The sequence below is a fragment of the Panicum virgatum genome, chromosome 9K, assembly GCF_016808335.1.
Source record: "Panicum virgatum strain AP13 chromosome 9K, P.virgatum_v5, whole genome shotgun sequence".
Lineage (NCBI taxonomy): Eukaryota > Viridiplantae > Streptophyta > Magnoliopsida > Poales > Poaceae > Panicum > Panicum virgatum.
In genome coordinates this window covers 5395581-5417379 of record NC_053144.1, presented here as the reverse complement: position 1 = coordinate 5417379, position 21799 = coordinate 5395581, and the positions used below count along the sequence as shown (strand labels likewise).

General features: G+C 47.6%; 3 protein-coding genes across 3 annotated transcripts; 1 reads left to right on the top strand and 2 right to left on the bottom strand.

Annotated features, from left to right (window-relative positions):
• Positions 1-2948: 2948 nt before the first annotated feature.
• LOC120649599 (malate dehydrogenase, glyoxysomal-like) lies at positions 2949-10979 on the bottom strand. Its single transcript, XM_039926439.1, has 9 exons — positions 10616-10979; positions 10297-10518; positions 9457-9771; positions 9235-9324; positions 9036-9119; positions 3691-3726; positions 3523-3612; positions 3320-3414; positions 2949-3191 (listed from the first exon to the last, which is right to left on the bottom strand). The coding sequence occupies exons 1-9, from the start codon at positions 10916-10918 to the stop codon at positions 3119-3121; spliced, it is 1308 nt and encodes a 435-aa protein (XP_039782373.1). The 5' UTR covers positions 10919-10979; the 3' UTR covers positions 2949-3118.
• Positions 10980-13534: 2555 nt separating this feature from the next.
• On the top strand, positions 13535-16485 carry LOC120649598 (tubulin alpha-3 chain-like). The gene is made up of 4 exons (XM_039926438.1): positions 13535-13822; positions 14801-15035; positions 15136-15506; positions 15637-16485. Exons 1-4 carry the CDS (start codon positions 13730-13732, stop codon positions 16288-16290), a joined length of 1353 nt encoding a protein of 450 aa, XP_039782372.1. The 5' UTR covers positions 13535-13729; the 3' UTR covers positions 16291-16485.
• A 1487-nt stretch (positions 16486-17972) lies between these two features.
• Positions 17973-20629, bottom strand: LOC120649597 (NADH-ubiquinone oxidoreductase subunit 8). Its single transcript, XM_039926437.1, has 8 exons — positions 20431-20629; positions 20202-20283; positions 19726-19779; positions 19555-19646; positions 19356-19469; positions 18609-18676; positions 18385-18496; positions 17973-18307 (listed from the first exon to the last, which is right to left on the bottom strand). Exons 1-8 carry the CDS (start codon positions 20482-20484, stop codon positions 18212-18214), a joined length of 672 nt encoding a protein of 223 aa, XP_039782371.1. The 5' UTR covers positions 20485-20629; the 3' UTR covers positions 17973-18211.
• Between the last annotated feature and the right edge of the window lie 1170 nt (positions 20630-21799).

Here is a 21799-nt window from a genome sequence, read left to right as displayed (position 1 = left end):
TAACAATGAGGCCCGGCACGGAGGGGAGGGGGGTGGGCGAGATCAAGGGCCCCACCCACAAGTATATTTGCAGTAGATGAATACATTACATGTAGTCGAGAGACAAAAGTATGAAACGATGAAACACTGACTGTCTAGATACGTATGAGCCAGTGAGTTTCTACGCATCTCGTGGTGTGCTGGCATCCATGCCTCCGTCAATACGTCTCCGTCGTCGCATACAGCAGAGAAGTGCAGGGCTGCGGGCAAAAGCATGCATAAAAGGCAGGAAGCGGAGCCAATGCAAGGTAGGGATTTTTAATGTTTAGTTTAATTGCTATTTCACATTTTACTTGTGAATAACCATCAGATCAGTATTTCTTGACCACTAAGCAGTCAAGTAATTAGATTGTTTGAATATCGGTGAGAGATATATATTGGGATTATTTGAGTCCTACTGATCAGTAATACTTTTTCTAGTTGATTTGATACCTTCGTAGTTTTTCGCTAGCTAGCTACTTCCTCCATTCCAAAAATAAAGTCATTCTGAAATTTAAAATTTATCTTAAAAACAATTCATTTACCCTATTTAGAAAGTAGATATGCATGCACCAATCAATTAGTATCAAATATGGGAAATAAATAGAGACAAACATGGTCATTTTACATTATTGTTAATTTCTCCTAGAATTTCTAGAATTACTTGTTTTTTATGATGGAGGGAGTAGTTTTGGACTACCTATAATTTTTTTTTAAAAAATAATAATGTTGTGGCCTAGAACTAGCAATTAAAAAATTATTGTATGAAGTCGATATAGATATATATCATCGTATCATCAAATATTAGATGAAACTCTTGATACTATGTAAAAGTTACTTGATTTGAATGTCTTTTGTTCATAATATTTGCTGGTATTATCATAGGGGTCTCAACTTTTTATTTGGCTTAGGGAGCTATTTATATATGCAGATACAGTCAAGTTGTTTGCAAACACCTGTAAATGATGTTGCAGTATTTTTATATGGAGGTCTCGTAGTGTGATAGAAGGTGGTTCAGAATGGGATTTCAAATGTGCTCTTGGCTGCCAGCCGGTGGCTATTTTCATAAAGATGATGAGAGTTTTTGTCGTTACACTCATATATGTTCATGGACTAGAAGAAATTTCTTTATACGGTTAAGCAAAACCAGTCATTCTTATTATAAATTGTTTTTGGGTTGCATGGAATTTTGGATGGCCTAAGCTATAATTATGGGAGTCAATGCCTCACTATGGTGGCTTATGATTGAGCATATGGCCTAGATTTTTTGTTTGGTGAAGAACTCGTGGAACACGACTCGGGGTGAATCTGGATACATTTGTCTTGCCCAAGGAATCAACTATGGCCCGTGGGTATGGCCCATTTGGCATCACGCAGCTCATTATTATATATTATGTGGAATGGCTCATTATATATCCTCCAACAACTCATCTCTAGAATGTGGATATTGAATATAGAAGCTGTCTTTTTATTTGAGACTAGAGATTCCTAGTGTTTAAAATAGCGAGCAATATGGCATTGTAGAGACTAACAAAGACTATAGCGGGCTATAGCCTAACAAACCCATTTAGCGGTTCTGTAAATACCATGTATTAGAAATCGACATCCCTAACTTTTACACTGACTTCCGAAAAGCTGTATTAAAGTAGTGTGATACCACTTATTCTGTGGACCCTATATCCACAGTACACCAAAAAGACGTTCACCTAGACATTAATACAAGAGACCAACTGTATACAAGAACTCAACTATTTATTCACCACAATTTAGTACAACACAAGACTCTGGTACTCTTTATGTCGCTACCCTATCATGACACTACTACACTACATAACAATCTTGCCATCTCCTACTTAAGACCTCTTATTTCATGGTAGGGCAAAAGGGAAGGGGAGCACCCCTATTATATGACTTCATAGCACATATGGTTTTGTCATGTTTCATCTTCTACACACTTTTTACAAAATATCTAACTGTAGAATTTTTCTCATATTATCTAACCACACAAATATCTAATTTCTAGAGTATTCCATATTTCACCATAAAGCATGGTAACTATGGTTCATGCATACTTTCCAAACTTCTAGAAGCTTCTCACAAATGCATTTCTACTTCAGCAGCATGCATAAATCTATCAGTAATTTTGCACATATATATGAAATAAAAAAAATTTACATGAATCATATAAAAAATTCATGTACTGAAGTGCGTCTTAGGCTTCATTCCCTCATCATCGATTGAAATACTAAATTTTGTAAATGACGAAGTTCAATACTAAACTAACAATAAATAAAAGGCTAATTATATGATTTAACTGGCTAAACAATCCTTAATTTAGCTGGCTATGAGCAGATTTAGCCTTTTAGAGCTAAGAGATGGATATTCTAGCTTTCTACTCTTCCAAAGTATATAGCAGACTATGACAGTGGCTATAACCGGCTATTTAGAACTCTGGCTGGGTGATAGCTGCCCTAATGGGACTACAAAGTAGCAGAGGACAGGCTGGTCTACACTCTACTGTACTAGCTAGGAGAGCATCATCTTCTCAAGTTACCGACGGTACAAGCTGAGCTAGGATTAGGAGAGGGACTTTGTGGACTCGGCTTTCCTGCTCTGTTTTACACTTGCCCGTATGTGCGGTGATCCTACGGTGATCTTGTGGAATTCGGTTTAGGTCTTTAGGGGGTAGTGGCACAGTGTCAACGAAAATCACAGAAAGTGGTAGCGTACGAGGGAAAAAAACAGACGCACACACAACATGTGAATCAAACTGCGAACGGGCTGGCAGTTCAGGTATCAGCACCTCTCTCAGCCTCTGCTAAGGCCCATTGGGCCGGCGACAGGTCAAAAACGCGCGCATGAATGGACAATTCAGGCCGAACCAGCATCTGTGGCTAGGCGAGCATGCACTTGTAGTAGGCAGCACAATGTTGTCCGCTAATGAAGACGAAAAATTTATTCCATGCAATTTGCTAAAGGGTAATTAGATTTTTTACTATTGTTTTACAAAAGTGATATTTACAGGTATAGGAGCACTATATCACAACGCTCTTACATCTATGTACGGTCGGGGATCTCGGGGACGATCCCTTCCTCCGTATCACTTGTTCACAAAAGCGATGCCCTTCTGAATGCTCTCACTCAGTTCCTTCTTTGCCGCTTCCAGGCCAACTCTGTAGATCCGAAGAGGCAGAAGTATTACTCTCATGTAATTTTTGAGATTGAGAGAGTCTGTTATGTAAAGATTTTGACGCAATGATAAGCGGACTATTAAGCGACAAACTGAGTGGTCCTAAGGTACCTCTCAAATTCGTTGAGAGGTCCAAGAGGGAGGATCTCCTCAGCTCCACCACGGCCCAGCCTCACTTTTGTTGCAAAGAACGGCAGCTCTGTCACCTGAGACCAAGATTACCAGAAATAAGTACAGATCTCTGAAGTGTTCTGAACATTCAACAACGTTCAGACCATTGGAAGTATGGATTTACAGATTTGGTGTAAGGATACCTGAGACGCAATATATGAGCATTCCACGATGCCACCTTCACCCCGCATTGCTCGCAAGCATGCATCACAAAATTTGGCAGCAGCAAAAGCCTGAGTTGTTTGTTGTGTTAGTAAAGTACTTGCCTCAGGTAGTCAGGTATCTGAAGTAAGCAGCCATATATGACATACCATTGACAGAGTTGCAGAGCCTGCCCCAGCCTTTGCCTGAGTGACAAATGGAAACAGAATTAATCGGACAGTTTTCAATTAATTGGAAACGACAATAATTCGAGAAATGGTTCAAACTGGACTAGTGGCAATTTCAAAGATGTATATGCTTTAGGATATGCAAGTAGAGCTATGCAATGTCGATTGACTAATGGCACCAGCAACTTCATTCATGGTTGTTGAAACAGATATTCTGAAATATACTTTCCTTAAAGTTCATTGTGACTATTGAGATATTGTTAGAAGTTAGAACTAATGCCTAATGCATAGAGGGCATGTAAAAGGGTATGCCTTCAGCAAGAAGAATTTCACTGTACCACAGCTAATAATCCTTACTACAAGTCAAGCATGGCCAAATACTTGGTCTTATTTTCTGGACTTTGGAGTCATGAAACAAGTGTGTTCAAGATGTGTTTTGCTCCACTACTTATTAATTTCCAATAAAAAACATCGCTAAGCAGGTTTTATGTAGAAAGAAAATAACACATACATTTGATGTGCATTACATTTGTCGGTACCCTACAACTAGGGTACCCACTCCTACTGTGTCAAAACTCGCGTAGTTATCCGTAACTACGCCCTAAGGAGCTGAGCAGCCGGACCCCTGGGGTCCGACTCCATCTCACCGAACCAATGGTCCCGGACCCGCTTCCCGCTCGGGGACGGGTCCGGTGTCACCACGTGTCCCAGAGGTGAAAATGCTCAGCACCTGTGGCCGCGGACCCGGATCCCCGCAGGTGGGTCCGGGACCTCCACGTGTCATCCGGACTCCCGCAGATGGGTCCGGAACCTCCACGTGCATATCCGGACCCCCGTGAGCTCTCGGCTCAGCTAGCTGCTCGGGAGGGGTCCGGAGCCGCCACGTGTCACGCAGACGCGGGCGCGGGCGCAAGCCTTCCGCTGGAAGCTCCTTCACCCACCCGCATTAAGTACGAGTGGTTGAGGCGGGCTCTGCTGCCTCTGGGCACGGGACAGCTTTTGTCAGTCCACACTGTGGATCGCCAGTTACCGAGACGGCTCGTCAGTTACCAAGGCAAGCATTAAAGACTCAGCGCCGCGCGCATGGGCGACGAGTCATGATGACCAGCTACTGACTGGAGCAACAGTTCACGCTGCTACAGTGACTGAGTCAGTAGTTCGGCGCTTCATCATGACCTCGATGCGCGGTGTCGGTACCCCAGGACTGGGGTACCCCCTCTTGCTGTGTCTAGGCAAGAAGAGCTTTGTAGTTATCCTTAACTACGTTCAGCAGCCGAACCCCTGCGGTCCGGAAGCCCTATTCACCCGTCAACGGTCCCGGACCCGTCCTCTGGTTGGGAAAGGTCCGGGAGCACAACGTGTTCCGGAAGAAGCAGGCGCTCAGCCCAAACGGCCGGGGGCTCCGGACCTCCCGTGGAGGTCCGGACCCCCTTTATAGTAACCGGACCCCCACTAAGGGAAGGGATTGACACCCCGCCTCGGGGAGGTCCGGAGCTGCCACGTGTCTGCAAGCGCAGACACGTATGTAAAGCCGCTTGGTCTCCATATTAAGGTTCAGCTACCGCTATATTCATTGCGGTAGGAGGACGTCCGCATTGATGTAGTAGAAGCCGAGGCGATTCTTTGACCAGGGGGCACTATTGATCGCGTATTACCAAGATGCATAGTGGGGCTGCTGGCGCCGCCCACGCCGTGCCTGTCAGTCTGCCATAACAGATGGATACGACGGCTCGGCTTCACCCATTATGACGCCTACATAATAGCCTCAACAGGTCACGCCGCAAGCTACGTTCCCCCAACGGGCACCTTGCTGACGGGACAAGAGAAGACCACCCTTCGTCAGAGGGCCAGCAGGGCATGGAAGCATATCGGAGGAAAGATTCGTAACCACTGTAGCCATTTAAATACTCTGCGCAGTATCCTGCACAGTCACGTTGGGCCCACTTGTCGGGGCCCCAACGTCCTATGTATCCGCACCCCTTGATCTATAAAAGGGGCGCCCGCTAGAAGAAAAACTCAGGCGGAGAATAAGCCAAGACCCGGCAGATGATAGATTCATACACAACCAAGATCAAAACCTCTTCCAGTTGACGTAGGGTATTACGCTCTGGCGGTCCGAACCACTCTAGATCGAGTGTTCTTGTGTGCTTGTCTCAGAGCCAGATTAGCCCAATCGCCTAGTACCTTCCCGAGCACTCCCTCTCTGGGAATAGGCGGGTGCGTTCCGCCACCCGGCTGTGGGTACCCCAGAATCCCCGCGACACGCGGCTGCAGAGGTTAGACTCTACTCTGACAGGACAGCTCAAGACCATCCATGGTCAGAAGCTACGCACGGAAGCCGACGACAAGATCTCCGGATCTGAGGCATTGAAGGTCAAAGTGTAGTTTATAATACATCGCCGGGTCCACATGTCGGGGCCCCGCTCAGTGTACGTGCTCCCCTTGGACATATAAAAGGGAGAGCACGCCCGCTAGAACACAGATACACACAGTGGACGTAGGGTATTACGCTCCGGCGGTCCGAACCACTCTAAACCTGCTGTGTTCATCGCGTTCTACCACCGAGATTGGGGCTAATCCTAGCTAACCCCCGAGTACTCACCCTCTGGGTTTAGGCGGGTGCACTACGTCACCCGGCTGTGGGTTTGCACACCACGACATTTGGCGCGCCAGGTAGGGGGAGCTTTAGCTAGTTTTAGCTCATCTCTTGCCCATCTTCATGGCTCGGGTGGTTGAGCACTCCCACCACCACGACGACGTGGAGATGACGGAGGGTGTGGCGTCATCCGCGCCACACGCCTCTCGCCTTCCTGCGCCAGGGGCAACCGTGCCCGTGGAGAAGCCACCGTCGGCAGCGGCGCGCGCTGCACGTCGGCAAGAGTCAGGGCGCCCGTCAAGGGCCCCCTCACAAGCTGCGAGCGGCGGAACGACAAATCGCAGCTCGCAGCATACCTCACTCATGTGAGGAAGCCCGCTCCGGCGGAAAGCCGACTCCGATCGCACCAAGCCCGCTCCGGCGGAAAGCCGACTCCGGTCGCACCAAGCTCGCTCCGGCGGAAAGCCGACTCCAGTCGCACCAAGCCCGCTCCGGCGGAAAGCCCACTCCGGTCGCACTAAGCCGACTCTGGTGGCTCTCTCTAGCGGAAAGCCGACTCCGGTCGCACCCCCGACTCTACATCTCTGTAAGTCCTACCCTTAGAGCCTCAGCAGGGAATAAAACATTTTCCTTTGTAACTAGGTAGTACTTCCGTGTGGTCCAGTCCGGTGAGCCTCCCCCGTGGAGGGGTCCGGACCTCTGCGAACCAGGTTCAGGGAAGCGTACTCACCCTCCTGGGAGATCCGGAGCCATGTAGCCGCTTAGCCTGGTTCCGTACCCTAAGCCTGCACCTCCCTAGGGCGAGTACCGTAGTACCTAAGACTGGGGGCCCGGAGGTCCGGACAGCTCCGGCCTCATAAACCCGTGTTCTGGCTTACATCGCACATCTTATGTACATCTAGTTATAAAGGAAAAGTTTATTCTCAGTTCGCCTCTAAGGATGTTACATTCCAATTTCAATCTACGCATTCTGTTTGTGCTAACCCCCACGTGGCTTCTTACTCTTGTGCGGTGATTGTGGTACGAATTGAATTGGCTAGTTAGTGACTTAGCTCGAGAGCCCTCATGGAAGAGAGGGGTTCGGACCCCTGGGAACCTGCAGGTTCAGGGAAGCGCACTCATTCTCCGGGGAGGTCCGGAGCCGTGTAGCCGCTTAGCCTGGTTCCGTACCCTAAGCCTGTACGCACCACCTCCTGTGAATGAGTGCCGTAGTACCTACGACTGGGAACCTGGAGGTCCGGACTTTCTCTTAACCTAAAGGCCGGCCCCTTGAGCTCCGTTCACTTAACCTAGCTGTCTATCTCAAATGATTACAGCTAATAGGATTTGGGACCCGTGGGCACGCTACTAAGCATCTACCTTGAGTCATGTGCAGGTCCAAAGTGATGATGCAGCAGGTGACCCAAAGGATGGACGACGCAGGACAAGACCCTTGCGGCGCGCACCACTGGGCGCCAGAAGCAGCCAAGTTGCTCACAGTAGTGGCCCCACCTGCGGGTTCGTTGCCTCTCCCGAGGCGGGTCCGGGGGCCTCTGTCGGTACCCTGCAACTGGGGTACCCACTCCTACTGTGCCAAGACTCGTGTTGTTATTCGTAACTACGCACTAAGGAGCTGAGCAGCCGGACCCCTGGGGTCCGACTCCATCTCACCGGACCAACGGTCCCGGACCCGCTTCCCGCTCGGGGACGGGTCCAGTGTCACCACGTGTCCCAGAGGTGGAAATGCTCAGCACCTGTGGCCGCGGACCCGGATCCCCGCAGGTGGGTCCGGGACCTCCACGTGCCATCCGGACTCCCGCAGATGGGTCCGGGACCTCCACGTGCCTATCCGGACCCCCGTGAGCTCTCGGCTCAGCTAGCTGATCGGGAGGGGCCCGGAGCCGCCACGTGTCACGCAGACGCGGGCGCAAACCTTCCGCTGGAAGCTCCCTCACCCACCCGCATTAAGTGCGAGTGGTTGAGGCGGGCTCTGCTGCCTCTGGGCACGGGGCAGCTTTTGTCAGTCCACACTATGGATCGCCAGTTACAGAGGCGGATCGTCAGTTACCAAGGCAAGCATTAAAGACTCAGCGCCGCGCGCATGGGCGACGAGTCATGATGACCAGCTACTGACTGGAGCAACCGTGCACGCTGCTACAGTGGACTGGGTCAGTAGTTCGGCGCTTCATCATTACCTCGATGCGCGGCTGCAGAGACTAGACTCTACTATGACAGGACAGCTCAAGACCATCCCTGATCAGAAGCTACGCACGGAAGCCGACGACAAGATCTCCGGATCTGAGGCATTGAAGGCCAAAGTGTAGTTTATAATACATCGTCTGGTCCACATGTCGGGGTCCCGCTCAGTGTACGTGCTCCCCTTGGACATATAAAAGGGAGAGCACGCCCGCTAGAACACAGATACACACAGTGGACGTAGGGTATTACGCTCCGGCGGCCCGAACCACTCTAAACCTGCTGTGTTCATCGCGTTCTATCACCGAGATTGGGCTAATCCTAGCTAACCCCCGAGTACTCATCCTCTGGGTTTAGGCGGGTGCACTACGCCACTCGGCTGTGGATTTGCACACCACGACAGCATTATATCTATCAGTCATAAATGCTTACTCAGGCATGTAAAACTCATCTCTGTTAAACGCAGAGAACATCATATGAAGAGCTTGGGCAAGGCAAAATTTATCATATAGATTAAGCCTAACTTCAGGGTCATAAAATTGAAATATCATTGTACCTCCACAACTTCTGTGCCACCATTCTGTATGCGGTTCGTCAAATATTTGATTTCTTCCTGAGTGAATGAGCTTGGAGGGGTGACCTGGAGATAAATAGGTTTCAAACCAGCACCTAATATTCAGAGGCTACATAATATTTCCTTAATGGGGGATTAACATTGCTCATATTATTACATCAGCACAGCACATGATCAGTACCTGGGAGAGGAGGGGTAATATGGTTACCCCTGCATGCCCGCCAACAACAGGAACACTGACATCTCTTGGATTAACTCCAAGCACTTCAGCCTATGATAATGGTTCGTTCAAAAAAAAAAAAGACCAAGAGAGAGGTACACTGATGGTACTTGAGTATGTTATGTAAATATGCCAAGGCTCTTTAAGAGATGATATGCAATGTAATTTTGGTAGGTTTTATACCACAAAGGTGTTAGCCCTCACAACATCAAGTGTTGTGACTCCAAGGAGACGCTTGGGATTATATGTTCCAGCTTTCTTAAAAACCTCAGCAGCAATGGGTACAGTTGAGTTCACTGGGTTGCTGATCAAATTCACAATCGCATCAGGACAGCATCTGGCAACTCCTTCACAAAGTATGCGAACAATCGCGGCATTCTTGTTGAATAAATCATCCCTTGTCATTCCAGGTTTCCTAGGGAGGCCAGCGGGTATGATAACAAGGTCCATTCCTGTAAGTGCTGCATCAAGCTGTTGTGCCCCAAGGAAGCCCCGAACCTGAAAAGAAACTTTTTCATAGTTATTTGCAGGACTAAGTGTACATTAGAAGCAAGGTTCAGATGATTTTCTCTTCAAAAAAAGAAAAAAGGTTCAGATGATTCAGGCAAAGGCTTTGCTGAAATTGTAGATTCCATTGTCATATCTGAATAAAAAAGGTACTACTAAACATTTTATCTTTAATCACTTCGGAAACTTCATCAGCCTGAGTAATCACAACAACCAGCAAACATAAGGAACGCCGCCAAGTGATTATGTGCGGATAACTCATCGCAATCCCATGTACCATAAATAGATAACATAATGAGCTGGGACCTGGGTGACACCAACCAAGAAACTAAACAAGATGCCAAATCGATCAGTTATGCGGCAATTGGCATAATTAGCCCATAAGGACCAATCGGCCGCTAATGCCCAGTTGATTGTACAACAGCATCACAGACACAGAGTTAGCAGGCATCACTCTGCAAAGTGACACAGATCGAGCGAGAAAGAACTAGAAGGGGGGGGGGGCGAAAATGTTACCACGGCGCCGGTGTCCATGTGGCTGACATCGGCGGTGACCCCGGGCGTGTTGACGACATCGTAGAGGTGCAGCACGGACACGAGCGGGTTCATCTTCAGGAGCATCGACAGCGGCTGGCCGATCCCTCCCGCCGCCCCCAGGATGGCGACCTTGAACCCCGGCGCGCCGCCCTTGGCGCGGCACGCCGCGGGCCTCAGCGCCGGCGCGCCCTCCTCCTCCATCTGCACGCACCGAGCAAGCAACCGACCCTTGACGTTTCAGTCCCGACTGTCGGGAGGAGTAGATTAGCCGTGGCCGGCGAGGCGAGGAACATCCGACCTGCGGGCGCTGCGGGTTGAGGTGCGCGGCGACGCGGGCGAGGCGGAGCGAGGGGGAGTTGGCGTCGGGCTGCATGGCTCCCCGTGCCGGGGAGGCGAGGCGAGAGTGAGCTGCTGCTGCTGCTGCTGCTGGTGATTGGCGCGCGGAGGCGGGGGGTTTTGATGGGAAGGGCGGGGTGTGGCCGACTCGCCGCGCGTCCTTGCCTCCTTGGAAAGTTGCGTTGCGCCGCGCGTTATCCGGTGGCCTGTGGCTACGGGGGGTCGGCCGGCGGCGGCGATCGCTCCGCGGCAGCGGCAGGCTCATCTCTTCTCTCCGCCCCTACTTGCCGGGGCGGTGCACGCCGAGCGCCGAGTCGAGTCGGGCCGGGAAGAAGCGGCCGCAGCACAGACGGTCAGTTTTTAGTGGGACCTGCGGTCGCCGCGAGATAGTGAGAGAGGAGCACGCTGGCACGTCGGTGTGCCGCTTGCTTGCTCCGGCAGCCTGGAAGTAGAATAGTTCGGGCATGCAACATGCCAAGCTAACGGCGAAACCGTTTGGCAAATGATGGGTAGGGACATGAAAATCAGTGGTTGGAGCTGGTGGGGAGAATCCATTTTTCGTTCTATTCATTTGTTTGTCTTGTACTAGAGAGAATCAAGAATTCAAGGGTAGGAGTTTAATACCCGCAAAAAAAAGAGAGAGTAGGAGTTTAAGGGTTTGATATTCTTTAGAATATTTTGTGTGGGGTTTAGAAGTTAGAAGTGAGAAGTTCTAGGTGTAGATACATCCATCCTCCATTTAAGGTGGTAAGTGATTAATGGGAGTTGAGATTTTTAACCTTTTGCATCTAAATTCGTTCTTTCCGACTATAGCTTCCAACCAAACATCATGTAAGAGGTTATTTGGAAAGATTTCACCCGAAACATTTCACCAAAAAGAAATTAAACTGGTTTTACCTGACTGCATGGTATATGCTTGGGTTTGTACAAAATAAATAAAATCAGAGTCCATATAAGCTTTTCCATAGTAACACATGGAACAACATAAACGGTCGTTCGGATAGGCTGGACTGGCTGGGCTGTTTAGCTGACACAGATCCAGACATAAATTCAATGACATTCCACGATGACATTTAGTCACTAACGTGTGGAACCCCCTGTCCGCGGTAACATTCTCGGTGACATTAAAGTCGCTGACACTGAGAATGTCACCGTGCAGTCCCACAGATCCAGCTGGTGAGCTACCGCACTCGCACGGCTTCTGGAAACTACCGGCTGGCTGGTGAGCTACCGCACTCGCAGCAACAATACGTGCCAGCAGGTACTGTTCCACCAGCCATTTCAGCCCGCCATCCGAACGGGCCGAAAGCTTCTAACTAATTTAGGCTCCAACCTTAAGGCTACGGGCTGGGTGCTGTCTAGCTCAGAAGGCCCAAACATTTGCCACTACGTCTAGGACCTTTTTCGTTTTTATATTAAAAAAAACAAAATTTCAAAAATATATGTCGAATAGTCAAATTTTCAAAAATAGGTGTCTGTGGCCCCTCTAATGGGCGACAGGGTGACTGTCGCCCATCCAGTGGGCGATAGGACCTAAATGTAAAAAAAAAATTATATTTAGGTCCTGGCGCATTAAACAGTGAACTTGTAAAATCGATATAAAATCGTAAAAAAATCAGAAAAATACAAACTCAACTGTTCTGGATTCTATGAAATAATATCTACAACTTTTGTTACATAAAGTTTTTCATTTGATCAATGTATCTAAATTAAGAAAAATAGTTCTTGTACCTAGAAAAATCTGAAATAATTCATTTGGTCTAGTTGTGCTTATCTAAAATTTACCAAACTTTTTTTTATAGCTCTTAGGAAATAAAATAATAATATTGTAAAAGTTATGGCTTCTAATACTCAGTATAGCAGTATGGATAAATAACTCATTTAAACTAGACATATTGCAAGATCTAATTTAAAAACTTATTCTAGAAATGTTTTCTGGGACTACCAATTTTGTACAAGCCTATACTCATCATATTCAATACTCTGGCCAAAGATGACATACATCCAAAGGATAGATCTTGAGATTTAAATAAAGTGCATTAAATTGGTATTTAAAATAGAGCAAGATAAATTGATCAAATGAAAAATTTTATGTAACAAAAGTTGTAGATCTTGTTTCATAGAATCCAGAACAGTTGAGTTTGTATTTTTTTTTATTTTTCTACGATTTTATATCGATTTTACAAGTTCACTGTTTAATGCATCCTGGGCGCCAGGACTAAATGTACTTTTTTTTACATTTAGGTCCTGTGACATACACCCATTTGAAAATTTCCATATTCGACAGATATTTTTGAAATTTTATTTTTTTTAAATATAAAAATGAAAAAAGCGCCTACGTCTACGTGGATCCCTTCCGGCCCGGACGGACGGTTGCAAAGCCTAGCCAAAAATCAGCGCTCAGCGGGCCCAAGCGACCAAGGGTAGCCTCGTACTTTCCCGCGACAGTGCGATTACATGGTTCGAAATTTCAAAATTCAAACGGGCAGCCAGCACAGGCGCGTCTCCTTCCATACTCCCATTCCCCTGCTGTCCTTCACGGACGCTCCCCACTCCCACACAAAGAAACACCACGCCGCATCAATGACTCGTGGGCCCCACAGATGTCTATTCATCTTTCGGTCCCACTTGTCCGTGTCATACCATCCACGACGGCAGGTAAAGTTCGCCGTGACCGAGGGCGCCGACACCGCGGGACCCGCCGCCAGCTCACACCCACGGTTGCCGGCCGCTGGTTACGCAAGCGTCGCCCCGGCGTTCGAAACCAAACGGCCGTTAATTTCCGTTTGCCTGCCTCCAGGGCTCCGCCCCTCTCACCAACGAGGCCGTCAAGATACAAATCAAACGGCCGTTAGGTCTTTCGTCACGGCCTCACGGGCCGGCCGCGGCCGCCTCTCCTCTCGCGCCGCCTATAAAATCCACCAAGGGGGACGGGCGGGGTGATACCTCACCTCGGCGGCGTCTTCACAAACGCCGGCCATTGCACGCTCGCCTCCGTACCGGATCCGTTCGAGAGAGAGGTTCGCTTGATCCGAAGGCTTCGCGCGCGGGATCTTGAGGCGAGGCGAGGAGGAAGATGAGGGAGTGCATCTCGGTCCACATCGGGCAGGCTGGCATCCAGGTCGGCAACGCGTGCTGGGAGCTTTACTGCCTCGAGCACGGCATCCAGGTCCGGCCGCCGCCTCCTCCTCCCGTCCATCATCTCGCCATCCTCGTCGTTTCATTTCTGATTTGTTTCCGATTCCGAGGAATTCTGCAATTAGGGGGTTAGATTAGAATTCTGATTGGGTTGAATTGCTTGGGGGGTTTTAGTCAGATCTATCGGTGCTATTAAGTAGTCAGGTCGATAACTGTATGATCTGAAATTTTCTGCGGATTCAAACTGTGATCAGGTTCGGGTTCGCAGCGGGTTTTGTTGCGCATAATCCTTTTGCAGGGGATTAAGAAGTAACTCCCATCGATTTTTTTTTTAATTTTTGTAGTTGTGGGTCACGAGTCACGGCTTGTCTCGTCAGATTGTGTCGTGCTAACAATCTTCAGCCGTTCTGTGTTCGGTTCGTAGTGATCAGTTTGTACCAGTTTGTTTGTGGTGTGGATGGATAACGCTATTTCTGAAGTTTCAGTTATCGTGGACTAGAAGTTTATTAGGTTAGAAACACTTCCAGTTTGTGTGTGGAACTGTGGGATGGACTATGCTATTTCTGAAGTTTCAGTTATCGGGGACTAGAAATTGATTAGATTAGAAACACTAATATCACTTATCAATTCGTGTGGATGAGGTTCAGAATCTGCAAGGTTTAGTCATGTTCATTCCATTTCTTAGATCCAATTCGAAATTGGACTAGAGTGATGCTTTAGTTTGTGTTGTGTGCATAAACCTCTGTGCAACTGTTATTTATCACTGTACATGGTTCTTTTTCCTGTGAATGACTAGGACAGATTGGCACTAGATTACTAGTCAGCAGTCAGCACGCCTTACAAATCAAATGGCTAATTAAATTGATGCATTGCATAATGTACAGTCGCTCTCCTTATTGATGAAATGCTTAACCCGTGCAACCAGGACTGTGTGCAGCCATGCTCCCTTTTTGGTCCTTCTATAATCTGTATGACTGTATGCCTTTAATCAGCTTCCTGTTCCATGCAGCCTGATGGCCATATGCCCGGAGATAAGACTGTGGGACACTATGATGATGCCTTCACCACCTTCTTCAGCCAGACTGGCGCAGGGAAGTATGTGCCTCGTGCAATCTTCGTTGATCTTGAACCCACTGTGATCGATGAGGTGCGCACTGGCATGTACCGTCAGCTTTTCCACCCTGAGCAGCTCATCAGTGGCAAGGAGGATGCTGCCAACAACTTCGCCCGTGGCCACTATACAAGTAATCAACCATTTATAAACTTAGCTGTACTGTGGAATTGGTTGATCTCACCATGTTTGATTGATTGCTGACGGTGCTATTTGTGCTCTTGTTCCTGCAGTTGGCAAGGAGATTGTTGACCTGTGCCTTGACCGCATCCGCAAGCTTGCTGACAACTGCACTGGCCTTCAGGGGTTCCTGGTCTTCAATGCTGTTGGTGGTGGCACTGGTTCTGGCCTTGGTTCACTCCTCCTCGAGCGCCTATCTGTGGACTACGGCAAGAAATCCAAACTGGGCTTCACCGTATACCCTTCTCCCCAGGTGTCAACCTCTGTTGTTGAGCCCTACAACAGCGTGCTCTCCACCCATTCACTCTTGGAGCACACTGATGTCTCCATCCTGCTCGACAACGAGGCCATCTATGACATCTGCAGGCGCTCCCTGGACATTGAGAGGCCCAACTACTCCAACCTGAATCGCCTTGTGTCTCAGGTACTATAATGAACCTTTTTGGCAGCTGCAGATGCCCTCCATTGTTTGTACAGCTTTGAATTTTTTGTTTTCTGAACAAAATGCAAAGCCTAATGATGCTAATTTGTGTTAAAATTGTTTGGATGTGCAGGTGATCTCATCACTGACTGCTTCCCTGAGGTTTGATGGTGCCCTCAATGTGGATGTGAACGAGTTCCAAACCAACCTGGTTCCTTACCCGAGGATCCACTTCATGCTGTCGTCGTATGCGCCAGTGATCTCGGCGGAAAAGGCCTACCACGAGCAGCTGTCAGTGGCGGAGATCACCAACAGTGTGTTCGAGCCAGCGAACATGATGGTCAAGTGCGACCCTCGGCACGGCAAGTACATGGCGTGCTGCCTGATGTACCGTGGTGATGTGGTGCCCAAGGACGTGAATGCTGCGGTGGCAACCATCAAGACCAAGCGCACGATCCAGTTCGTGGACTGGTGCCCGACGGGGTTCAAGTGTGGCATCAACTACCAGGCTCCGACGGTGGTGCCGGGTGGCGACCTCGCCAAGGTGCAGCGCGCTGTGTGCATGATCTCCAACTCCACCAGCGTTGCCGAGGTGTTCTCCCGCATCGACCGCAAGTTCGACCTCATGTACGCCAAGCGCGCCTTCGTGCACTGGTATGTTGGCGAGGGCATGGAGGAGGGTGAGTTCTCTGAGGCCCGTGAGGACCTGGCTGCCCTGGAGAAGGACTATGAGGAGGTGGGCGCCGAAGGCGGGGGTGATGAGGATGAGGAGGACGAGGAGTACTGATCTGCTTCCTTGAAACTGTTGTGTGCAGTCACCATGGGTGACTTCTTGCGGTGTCGAAAAGTCGTTCAAAGTCTAGTCTTGGTTGTGTTATGTTGATTGCTTCTCCGTAGTTTGTCGAACTGCTTTAGTACCATGTCGTAATGGAATACTCCTGAGTATCTCTTATTAATAACTGTTTTGTTCACTTTACGTCTTCCTGCTAGTATACTCTTGCTTTTATACGTTATTATGTCCTGGGCTTCCGGCTGATTCCATAGTAGTTGATGTGTGAGTCTAGTACTTGCTATTCCAATATTGGTCGGTTGTCTGTCCTGATGTCCAAACCTTATCTTTAAGAATACCCTTCTTTTAGTGCTAACATTTTTCGTCCTAGTACAATTGTTTGACACTAAACACTTCAACCATAACACGTTTTGTTTTCAAGGCAAACCAAGCAACAACCAGTGGCGGAGGACGGACAGAAATTGAGGTGCGGCGGAGTTGATTGATTCTCAAATAATAAAACTAGCTACATGCTGTGCATCATTGCTGAAGTGTAGAAGTGAGCTGGAATTTAGAGCAGTGGGCTACCATGGGAATTTAGAGGCGCCATACCTTGCCACCATGGTCCTCCGCCACTGGCTACCACTTTAGCAGTTCACATTCTGCTGTATGTTCAAGCGTTGAATCTCTCAACCACCATGCCGACGCAAGCGACAAGCTAAGTTTTTTCACCCCCGATGCGAAGCTCTTTGACGATGAATGGGCATGATCCTGCTGAGTTCGGTCGACGTTTCTCAGGAAGAGGAATGGGCACTACGTTTCGGGGGCTGTATCAGAGTTCGGAGTCTTCAGTGAGAAAAAAGGATGAAACGGAATGGAGTATTTTCGGGGGCTGTATCAGAGTTCGGAGTAAGTTTCAGTCTTCAGTGAAAAAAAAAGATAAAACGGAATGGAGTATGTTTCAGTCTTGACTCTTGAGTGGTGTTCAGTGAAAAAAAAAGAGAGAAGACAAAACGGATGGAGTACGTTTAGTCTTGAGTGGCAAAAAAACTCTTGAGTGGTGTTCAGTAAAAAAAGAGAAGACAAAACGGATGGAGAAAATTACCATGCTTTCGTTGAGAGTCGAATTCAAGACCTCCCGCTTACTAAACGGGTGCTCTAACCGAGCTACGAAAGCTTCCGTTGTGCGGTTCATAGATTCAATAAAAGATGTAGATACTAAAGCCTTCCCTCTAACTGACTACAAGATGTGCCGTTGTTCTTAAGCCTAACGCTGTGCCGGCTCAAATGGATCAAGCGCGGTCAGGGCGCTTACTCCCCCGTAGCCCCGTATGCTCGCCGCAGTTCGGCTACCACGTACCACCTCTTGCCTCTTGGCTTCTGCTGACCAACCACATTTCATTGCCAGGAGCTTGACCAAGTCAAGCAGGGCTCTGCTTGAAAGAAAAGAGTTCTGCAGAGCTCCTGCCCTGTTCATCGCGTCGCAGCCATATCGCAGCAGCATTTTTTTTTACCTTAAATTACTCTGAAAAATCTGGCACGCTGAGCCTAAACGACAAACTTCATTCGCTATTTCAGAGGGCACACCAGACTAGACACAACGAGAAAGGGGCCAATCCTCGAGCTGACGTGGAAGTCACCGGAGGCATTGTAAGTGAGAACACAAAGGTCCTCCAGGAAATTCATAGAGGCCAAACAAGTGTTCTGTTCAGTTGTTCAAAAATATGGTATTGCCAGACGACGGTTGAAATCAATTGTAACAAGAACATGCAGTGCACCTTCACCCTGGCACTTTGAATACAACAATAGTCAGACGGTGTCGAGGTACAGAAACATGGTACCTGGTACCCAAGTTATAGTTGGCTTATTTATCAGCTAGATCAGCAAAACAAGGAAATGGTGGAACCAACAGTTTTATAGATCACAAGGGAAGAAAAATTCAGCGATAGAGGCTCTCAGATCTCAAGTTCTCAGCAATCTCGGTCTCCCAGCGGTCGCCGTTCTCAAGCAGTTTCTCCTTGTCGTACAGCAGTTCCTGTATGTTGCATTACATGACTTTCCAGCAACACGTTGAAGTTGAGATAAAACCTATATTATGATCAAGAAGTTTACCTCGTGGGTCTCAGTAGCAAACTCAAAGTTAGGCCCCTCAACAATAGCATCAACTGGGCAAGCCTCTTGGCAGAAACCACAGTAAATGCATTTGGTCATGTCAATATCATACCTGCATGGAAAACAAATCATCAGAAGTTCAGAATAAAACTTCATTTGCAGATCTCAAGCATCTCAATCATAGTTTCAGACAAGAAATCACAGAAAAATATCCATTTGATTACCTTGTGGTTCTGCGACTGCCATCTTCACGTTCTTCAGCCTCAATTGTAATTGCCTGAGCTGGGCATATCTGGAAATTGTTTATGCCAAGTAAGAAAATGATATTATCAATAATTACACCTTTTCTACAACTGTCCATAATATACCATATTAAGCCATACCTACTGCTTTACACTAGGAAACTTTAGAACGAGCTAAGCAGTTTTGAGCATAACAAAACCCAGAATTTCAATATACTAGATTACTCTGCTAGAAAAGCTTTTTCAGAAATATATTAGTTTTTAGAGAAATATTTTGGTGAATCAGTGGACATAAGGAGCCTAAAATGTTTGAGAACCATATTCATACTATCACTGTCTCATAATTGGTCAGGTTGTTGATTGTGTTTGGTGTTCACTGCAACCTGCTCAAGCCTCATCTATTGAGGTGATGCACTGAGTTTGTTGCCAACTGATTTACAGTTTGACATTCTTTTCAATTCAAGAATGCTCAAAAGTTAATGCCAAATTGATTCTTATGAAACCGAAAAGTTCCACAATCAACCTTTCAAATTCCAATTTAGCCAAAAAAATCCCAGGCACTGGTAGCCGGATCCCATCCTAGCCATTAACTGGAACTTTCCCATGCAAATTTAGTTTGTCAGGTATCCTTCCAGAAAAAACAGGACAACCACTATTTCTCAGCTAGATTTCCTGTTCATGACGAACTCAGATCATCATAAACTTAAGACTTAAGAAAGTATAACTTACAGCCTCGCATAGTTTACAAGCAATGCAACGCTCTTCCCCAGATTCATAACGTCTGAGAGCGTGCTCTCCTCGGAAGCGGGGACTCAGAGGACCCTTCTCAAAGGGATAGTTAATCTGCAATGTAGTGAGATAGAAGAACAGTCAATGCAAGGAAGCAATTACAGTACAGATAACAGCCTATACAAAATTTTTCACTTACAGTAACTTTCCTCTCGAAGAAGTACTTCAACGTCAGACTCAAACCACGGACCATTTCAGTCAGAAACAATGTATTGATGCTCCTTTCAAACACTGAAGAAAGTGCAAAATTAGAACTGTCAGTACCCAGACAGCAAAGCAATACTTATGCACAGGAAAACATCTTACTAACCAGCATTCCAATCTTTTGCGATCTCCTTCGCAAGCTGTTCTTTCTCCTCATCCTCTGAAAATTAAATAGTGTTAAACACTATCAGAGAACAGTGGCACCAAACATATTCGAATTAAGCATGCACATACAAAGTCAACATGGATATCAACATCTAAAAAGTTAAAGCTCACATATAACTTTGCACAATAATCCATCATCAACTTCTGACTGGTTAACCAAGGCAGTAAGACCAGCACTTCCTCTTAGAGCATTTCTCACTGATTCGGAATCACGACTTATTGGTAATCCAAGACCTATCCCAAGCAGTTTCAAAGGGCACCACATCCAATTCAACAGACTGAGTACACTAACCACTTACTCCAGGATGCCAAATTGCCAAGTAATCATCCTAGAACCAATCCAACACGATTCGAGGTTTCTGATTTGGGTAGTTCTAATAATACAACCAGCCCAATACAAAGGGGAAGAGTGCCGACCTTTGAACCTCTTGGGCGTCCCGGCGTTCATGTAGGTCCGGAGGTGCCCCTGCATCGCCGTCGCGGCCGGGCCGAGCTGCGCCTGCAACAACACCAGCGCCACAGATTCAGACACGCACCAGGACGCGAGCACCCAGCAACGACAAGCCTTGATCTGAGAATCCGCGAGCAGATTGCGGGGGATCTGGAAGCGCGGCGCACGGGCGGATAGGGCTAGTATGATTCGTACCGTCTGCTTCGCGCGGAGCGCCTGCGCGGCCTGCCGGGCTAGGAGCGCCGCCATGGTGGAGCGACCTCGACGGCGACGAGGCGGCGGAGGCGCGAGGGGGCCGGATCGAAAGGGAGGGAGGTCTGAGTTGCGGGTTAGTGGCTGCGGAGATGGCCGGGTGGAGGCGGAGGAGAGAGACGCGCTGCGGGGTGCGTGGCCTGGGCTTGGGTGGGCTGCGTCGGAGGGAGCGGCGAATCGAGGCGGTTCCTTTCTGCTGGGTCGATTTGGATCTCGTAGGCCGTCAGCCTGGTCCAGACGGTTTGGGAGGCCCATTCCGGTCAACTTTAAATGACGTTTTGGGCAGCAAGTTTGGCTTTGCTTGTAGTTTTTTTTTGTCTGAAACGTCACATAAATATGACTATAGACCTAATAATATAATAATGCGAAGAAAAGAAAGTAGAAAGGTAAAAATAGCTGTAGCTACCTCTTAAAAAATAACTGTAGCTCCACGGAGAGAAGAGGGAAGGAGAGAGAAGAAGAGAGGTGAAGAAGAACAGGGGTTGGAAGATCTGTAGCTCCATGAGAAGAAGGGAAGGGAGATGAGCCCACAAACCTCATGGTGTGTCAGCTTCCATCTCAGCCTGCTCGGCTGTGATCTATTTGCAAGTTTTTTTTTTCTTCATGGTGTCTAGTTTTCTCTGGTTGTTCCGCTAGTCCTTCCCAAAAAAGAATGGCAAGAATATCGAAGGTCACAAATATTTTTATGATTGTGTATCTCTTGAGATACCCGTCATTGCTTCCCCGGCAGCATGTTTGCCATTTATTTAGATTTTGTAGCAAGTGACGTCTGCTGAAAAGTGATTTGGTAGGGTTCGTTTTAACTATCATTTTTTTTTCTTAGAGAAGGATGGCAACATTTTTCTTTCAGGCTATATTCATATGTGCCTTGTTTTCCTTCCCATCCATCTTGTTTGAATGGACGCAAAATAAACAGATAACCCCACACCATGTCGAGGTCTATTTTGAAGGAAAAAAAAAGAGCTGTGGGAATAGTCTCATCTACTTTGCGCAGAGTGAAGCATCACAAGTCACAACTTATAAATGTGAGGGTGTAGCCACCCATGTGGATTGATCATGCGGAAGTTATACACATGTGGATCGGTTAAGTGGAAAATGCATAATCGGATATGGATGAATGCCTAGAGGTACGAATACATATATCTTTTTTTCCCTCAAATTTGGACTCAGTGCCAGCTGTATCGGATACGAATGGATACACTATAAACTTATAGGCGTATATATCCGACTTTCATATCAGTATTTGAATACAATATCTAATACTCTGAGTATCCGAATTTGGATACGAATGGATATAAACTAAAAGGACTCG

Excerpts from the sequence above, each read along its gene's own strand:
- LOC120649599 (XM_039926439.1), bottom strand. The coding sequence starts at position 10,918 with ATGAGCCTGCCGCTGCCGCGGAGCGATCGCCGCCGCCGGCCGACCCCC. Across the intron at positions 10,519-10,615 it reads TCAACCCGCAGCGCCCGCAG|ATGGAGGAGGAGGGCGCGCC; the intron begins GTCGGATGTTCC and ends CGGTGCGTGCAG. Across the intron at positions 9,120-9,234 it reads TATTACCCCTCCTCTCCCAG|GTCACCCCTCCAAGCTCATT; the intron begins GTACTGATCATG and ends ATTTATCTCCAG.
- LOC120649598 (XM_039926438.1), top strand. The coding sequence starts at position 13,730 with ATGAGGGAGTGCATCTCGGTCCACATCGGGCAGGCTGGCATCCAGGTC. Across the intron at positions 13,823-14,800 it reads GCCTCGAGCACGGCATCCAG|CCTGATGGCCATATGCCCGG; the intron begins GTCCGGCCGCCG and ends TGTTCCATGCAG. Across the intron at positions 15,036-15,135 it reads CGCCCGTGGCCACTATACAA|TTGGCAAGGAGATTGTTGAC; the intron begins GTAATCAACCAT and ends TTGTTCCTGCAG.
- LOC120649597 (XM_039926437.1), bottom strand. The coding sequence starts at position 20,484 with ATGGCGGCGCTCCTAGCCCGGCAGGCCGCGCAGGCGCTCCGCGCGAAG. Across the intron at positions 19,780-20,201 it reads GACGCCCAAGAGGTTCAAAG|AGGATGAGGAGAAAGAACAG; the intron begins GTCGGCACTCTT and ends TTTAATTTTCAG. Across the intron at positions 18,308-18,384 it reads TTGCTACTGAGACCCACGAG|GAACTGCTGTACGACAAGGA; the intron begins GTAAACTTCTTG and ends TGCAACATACAG.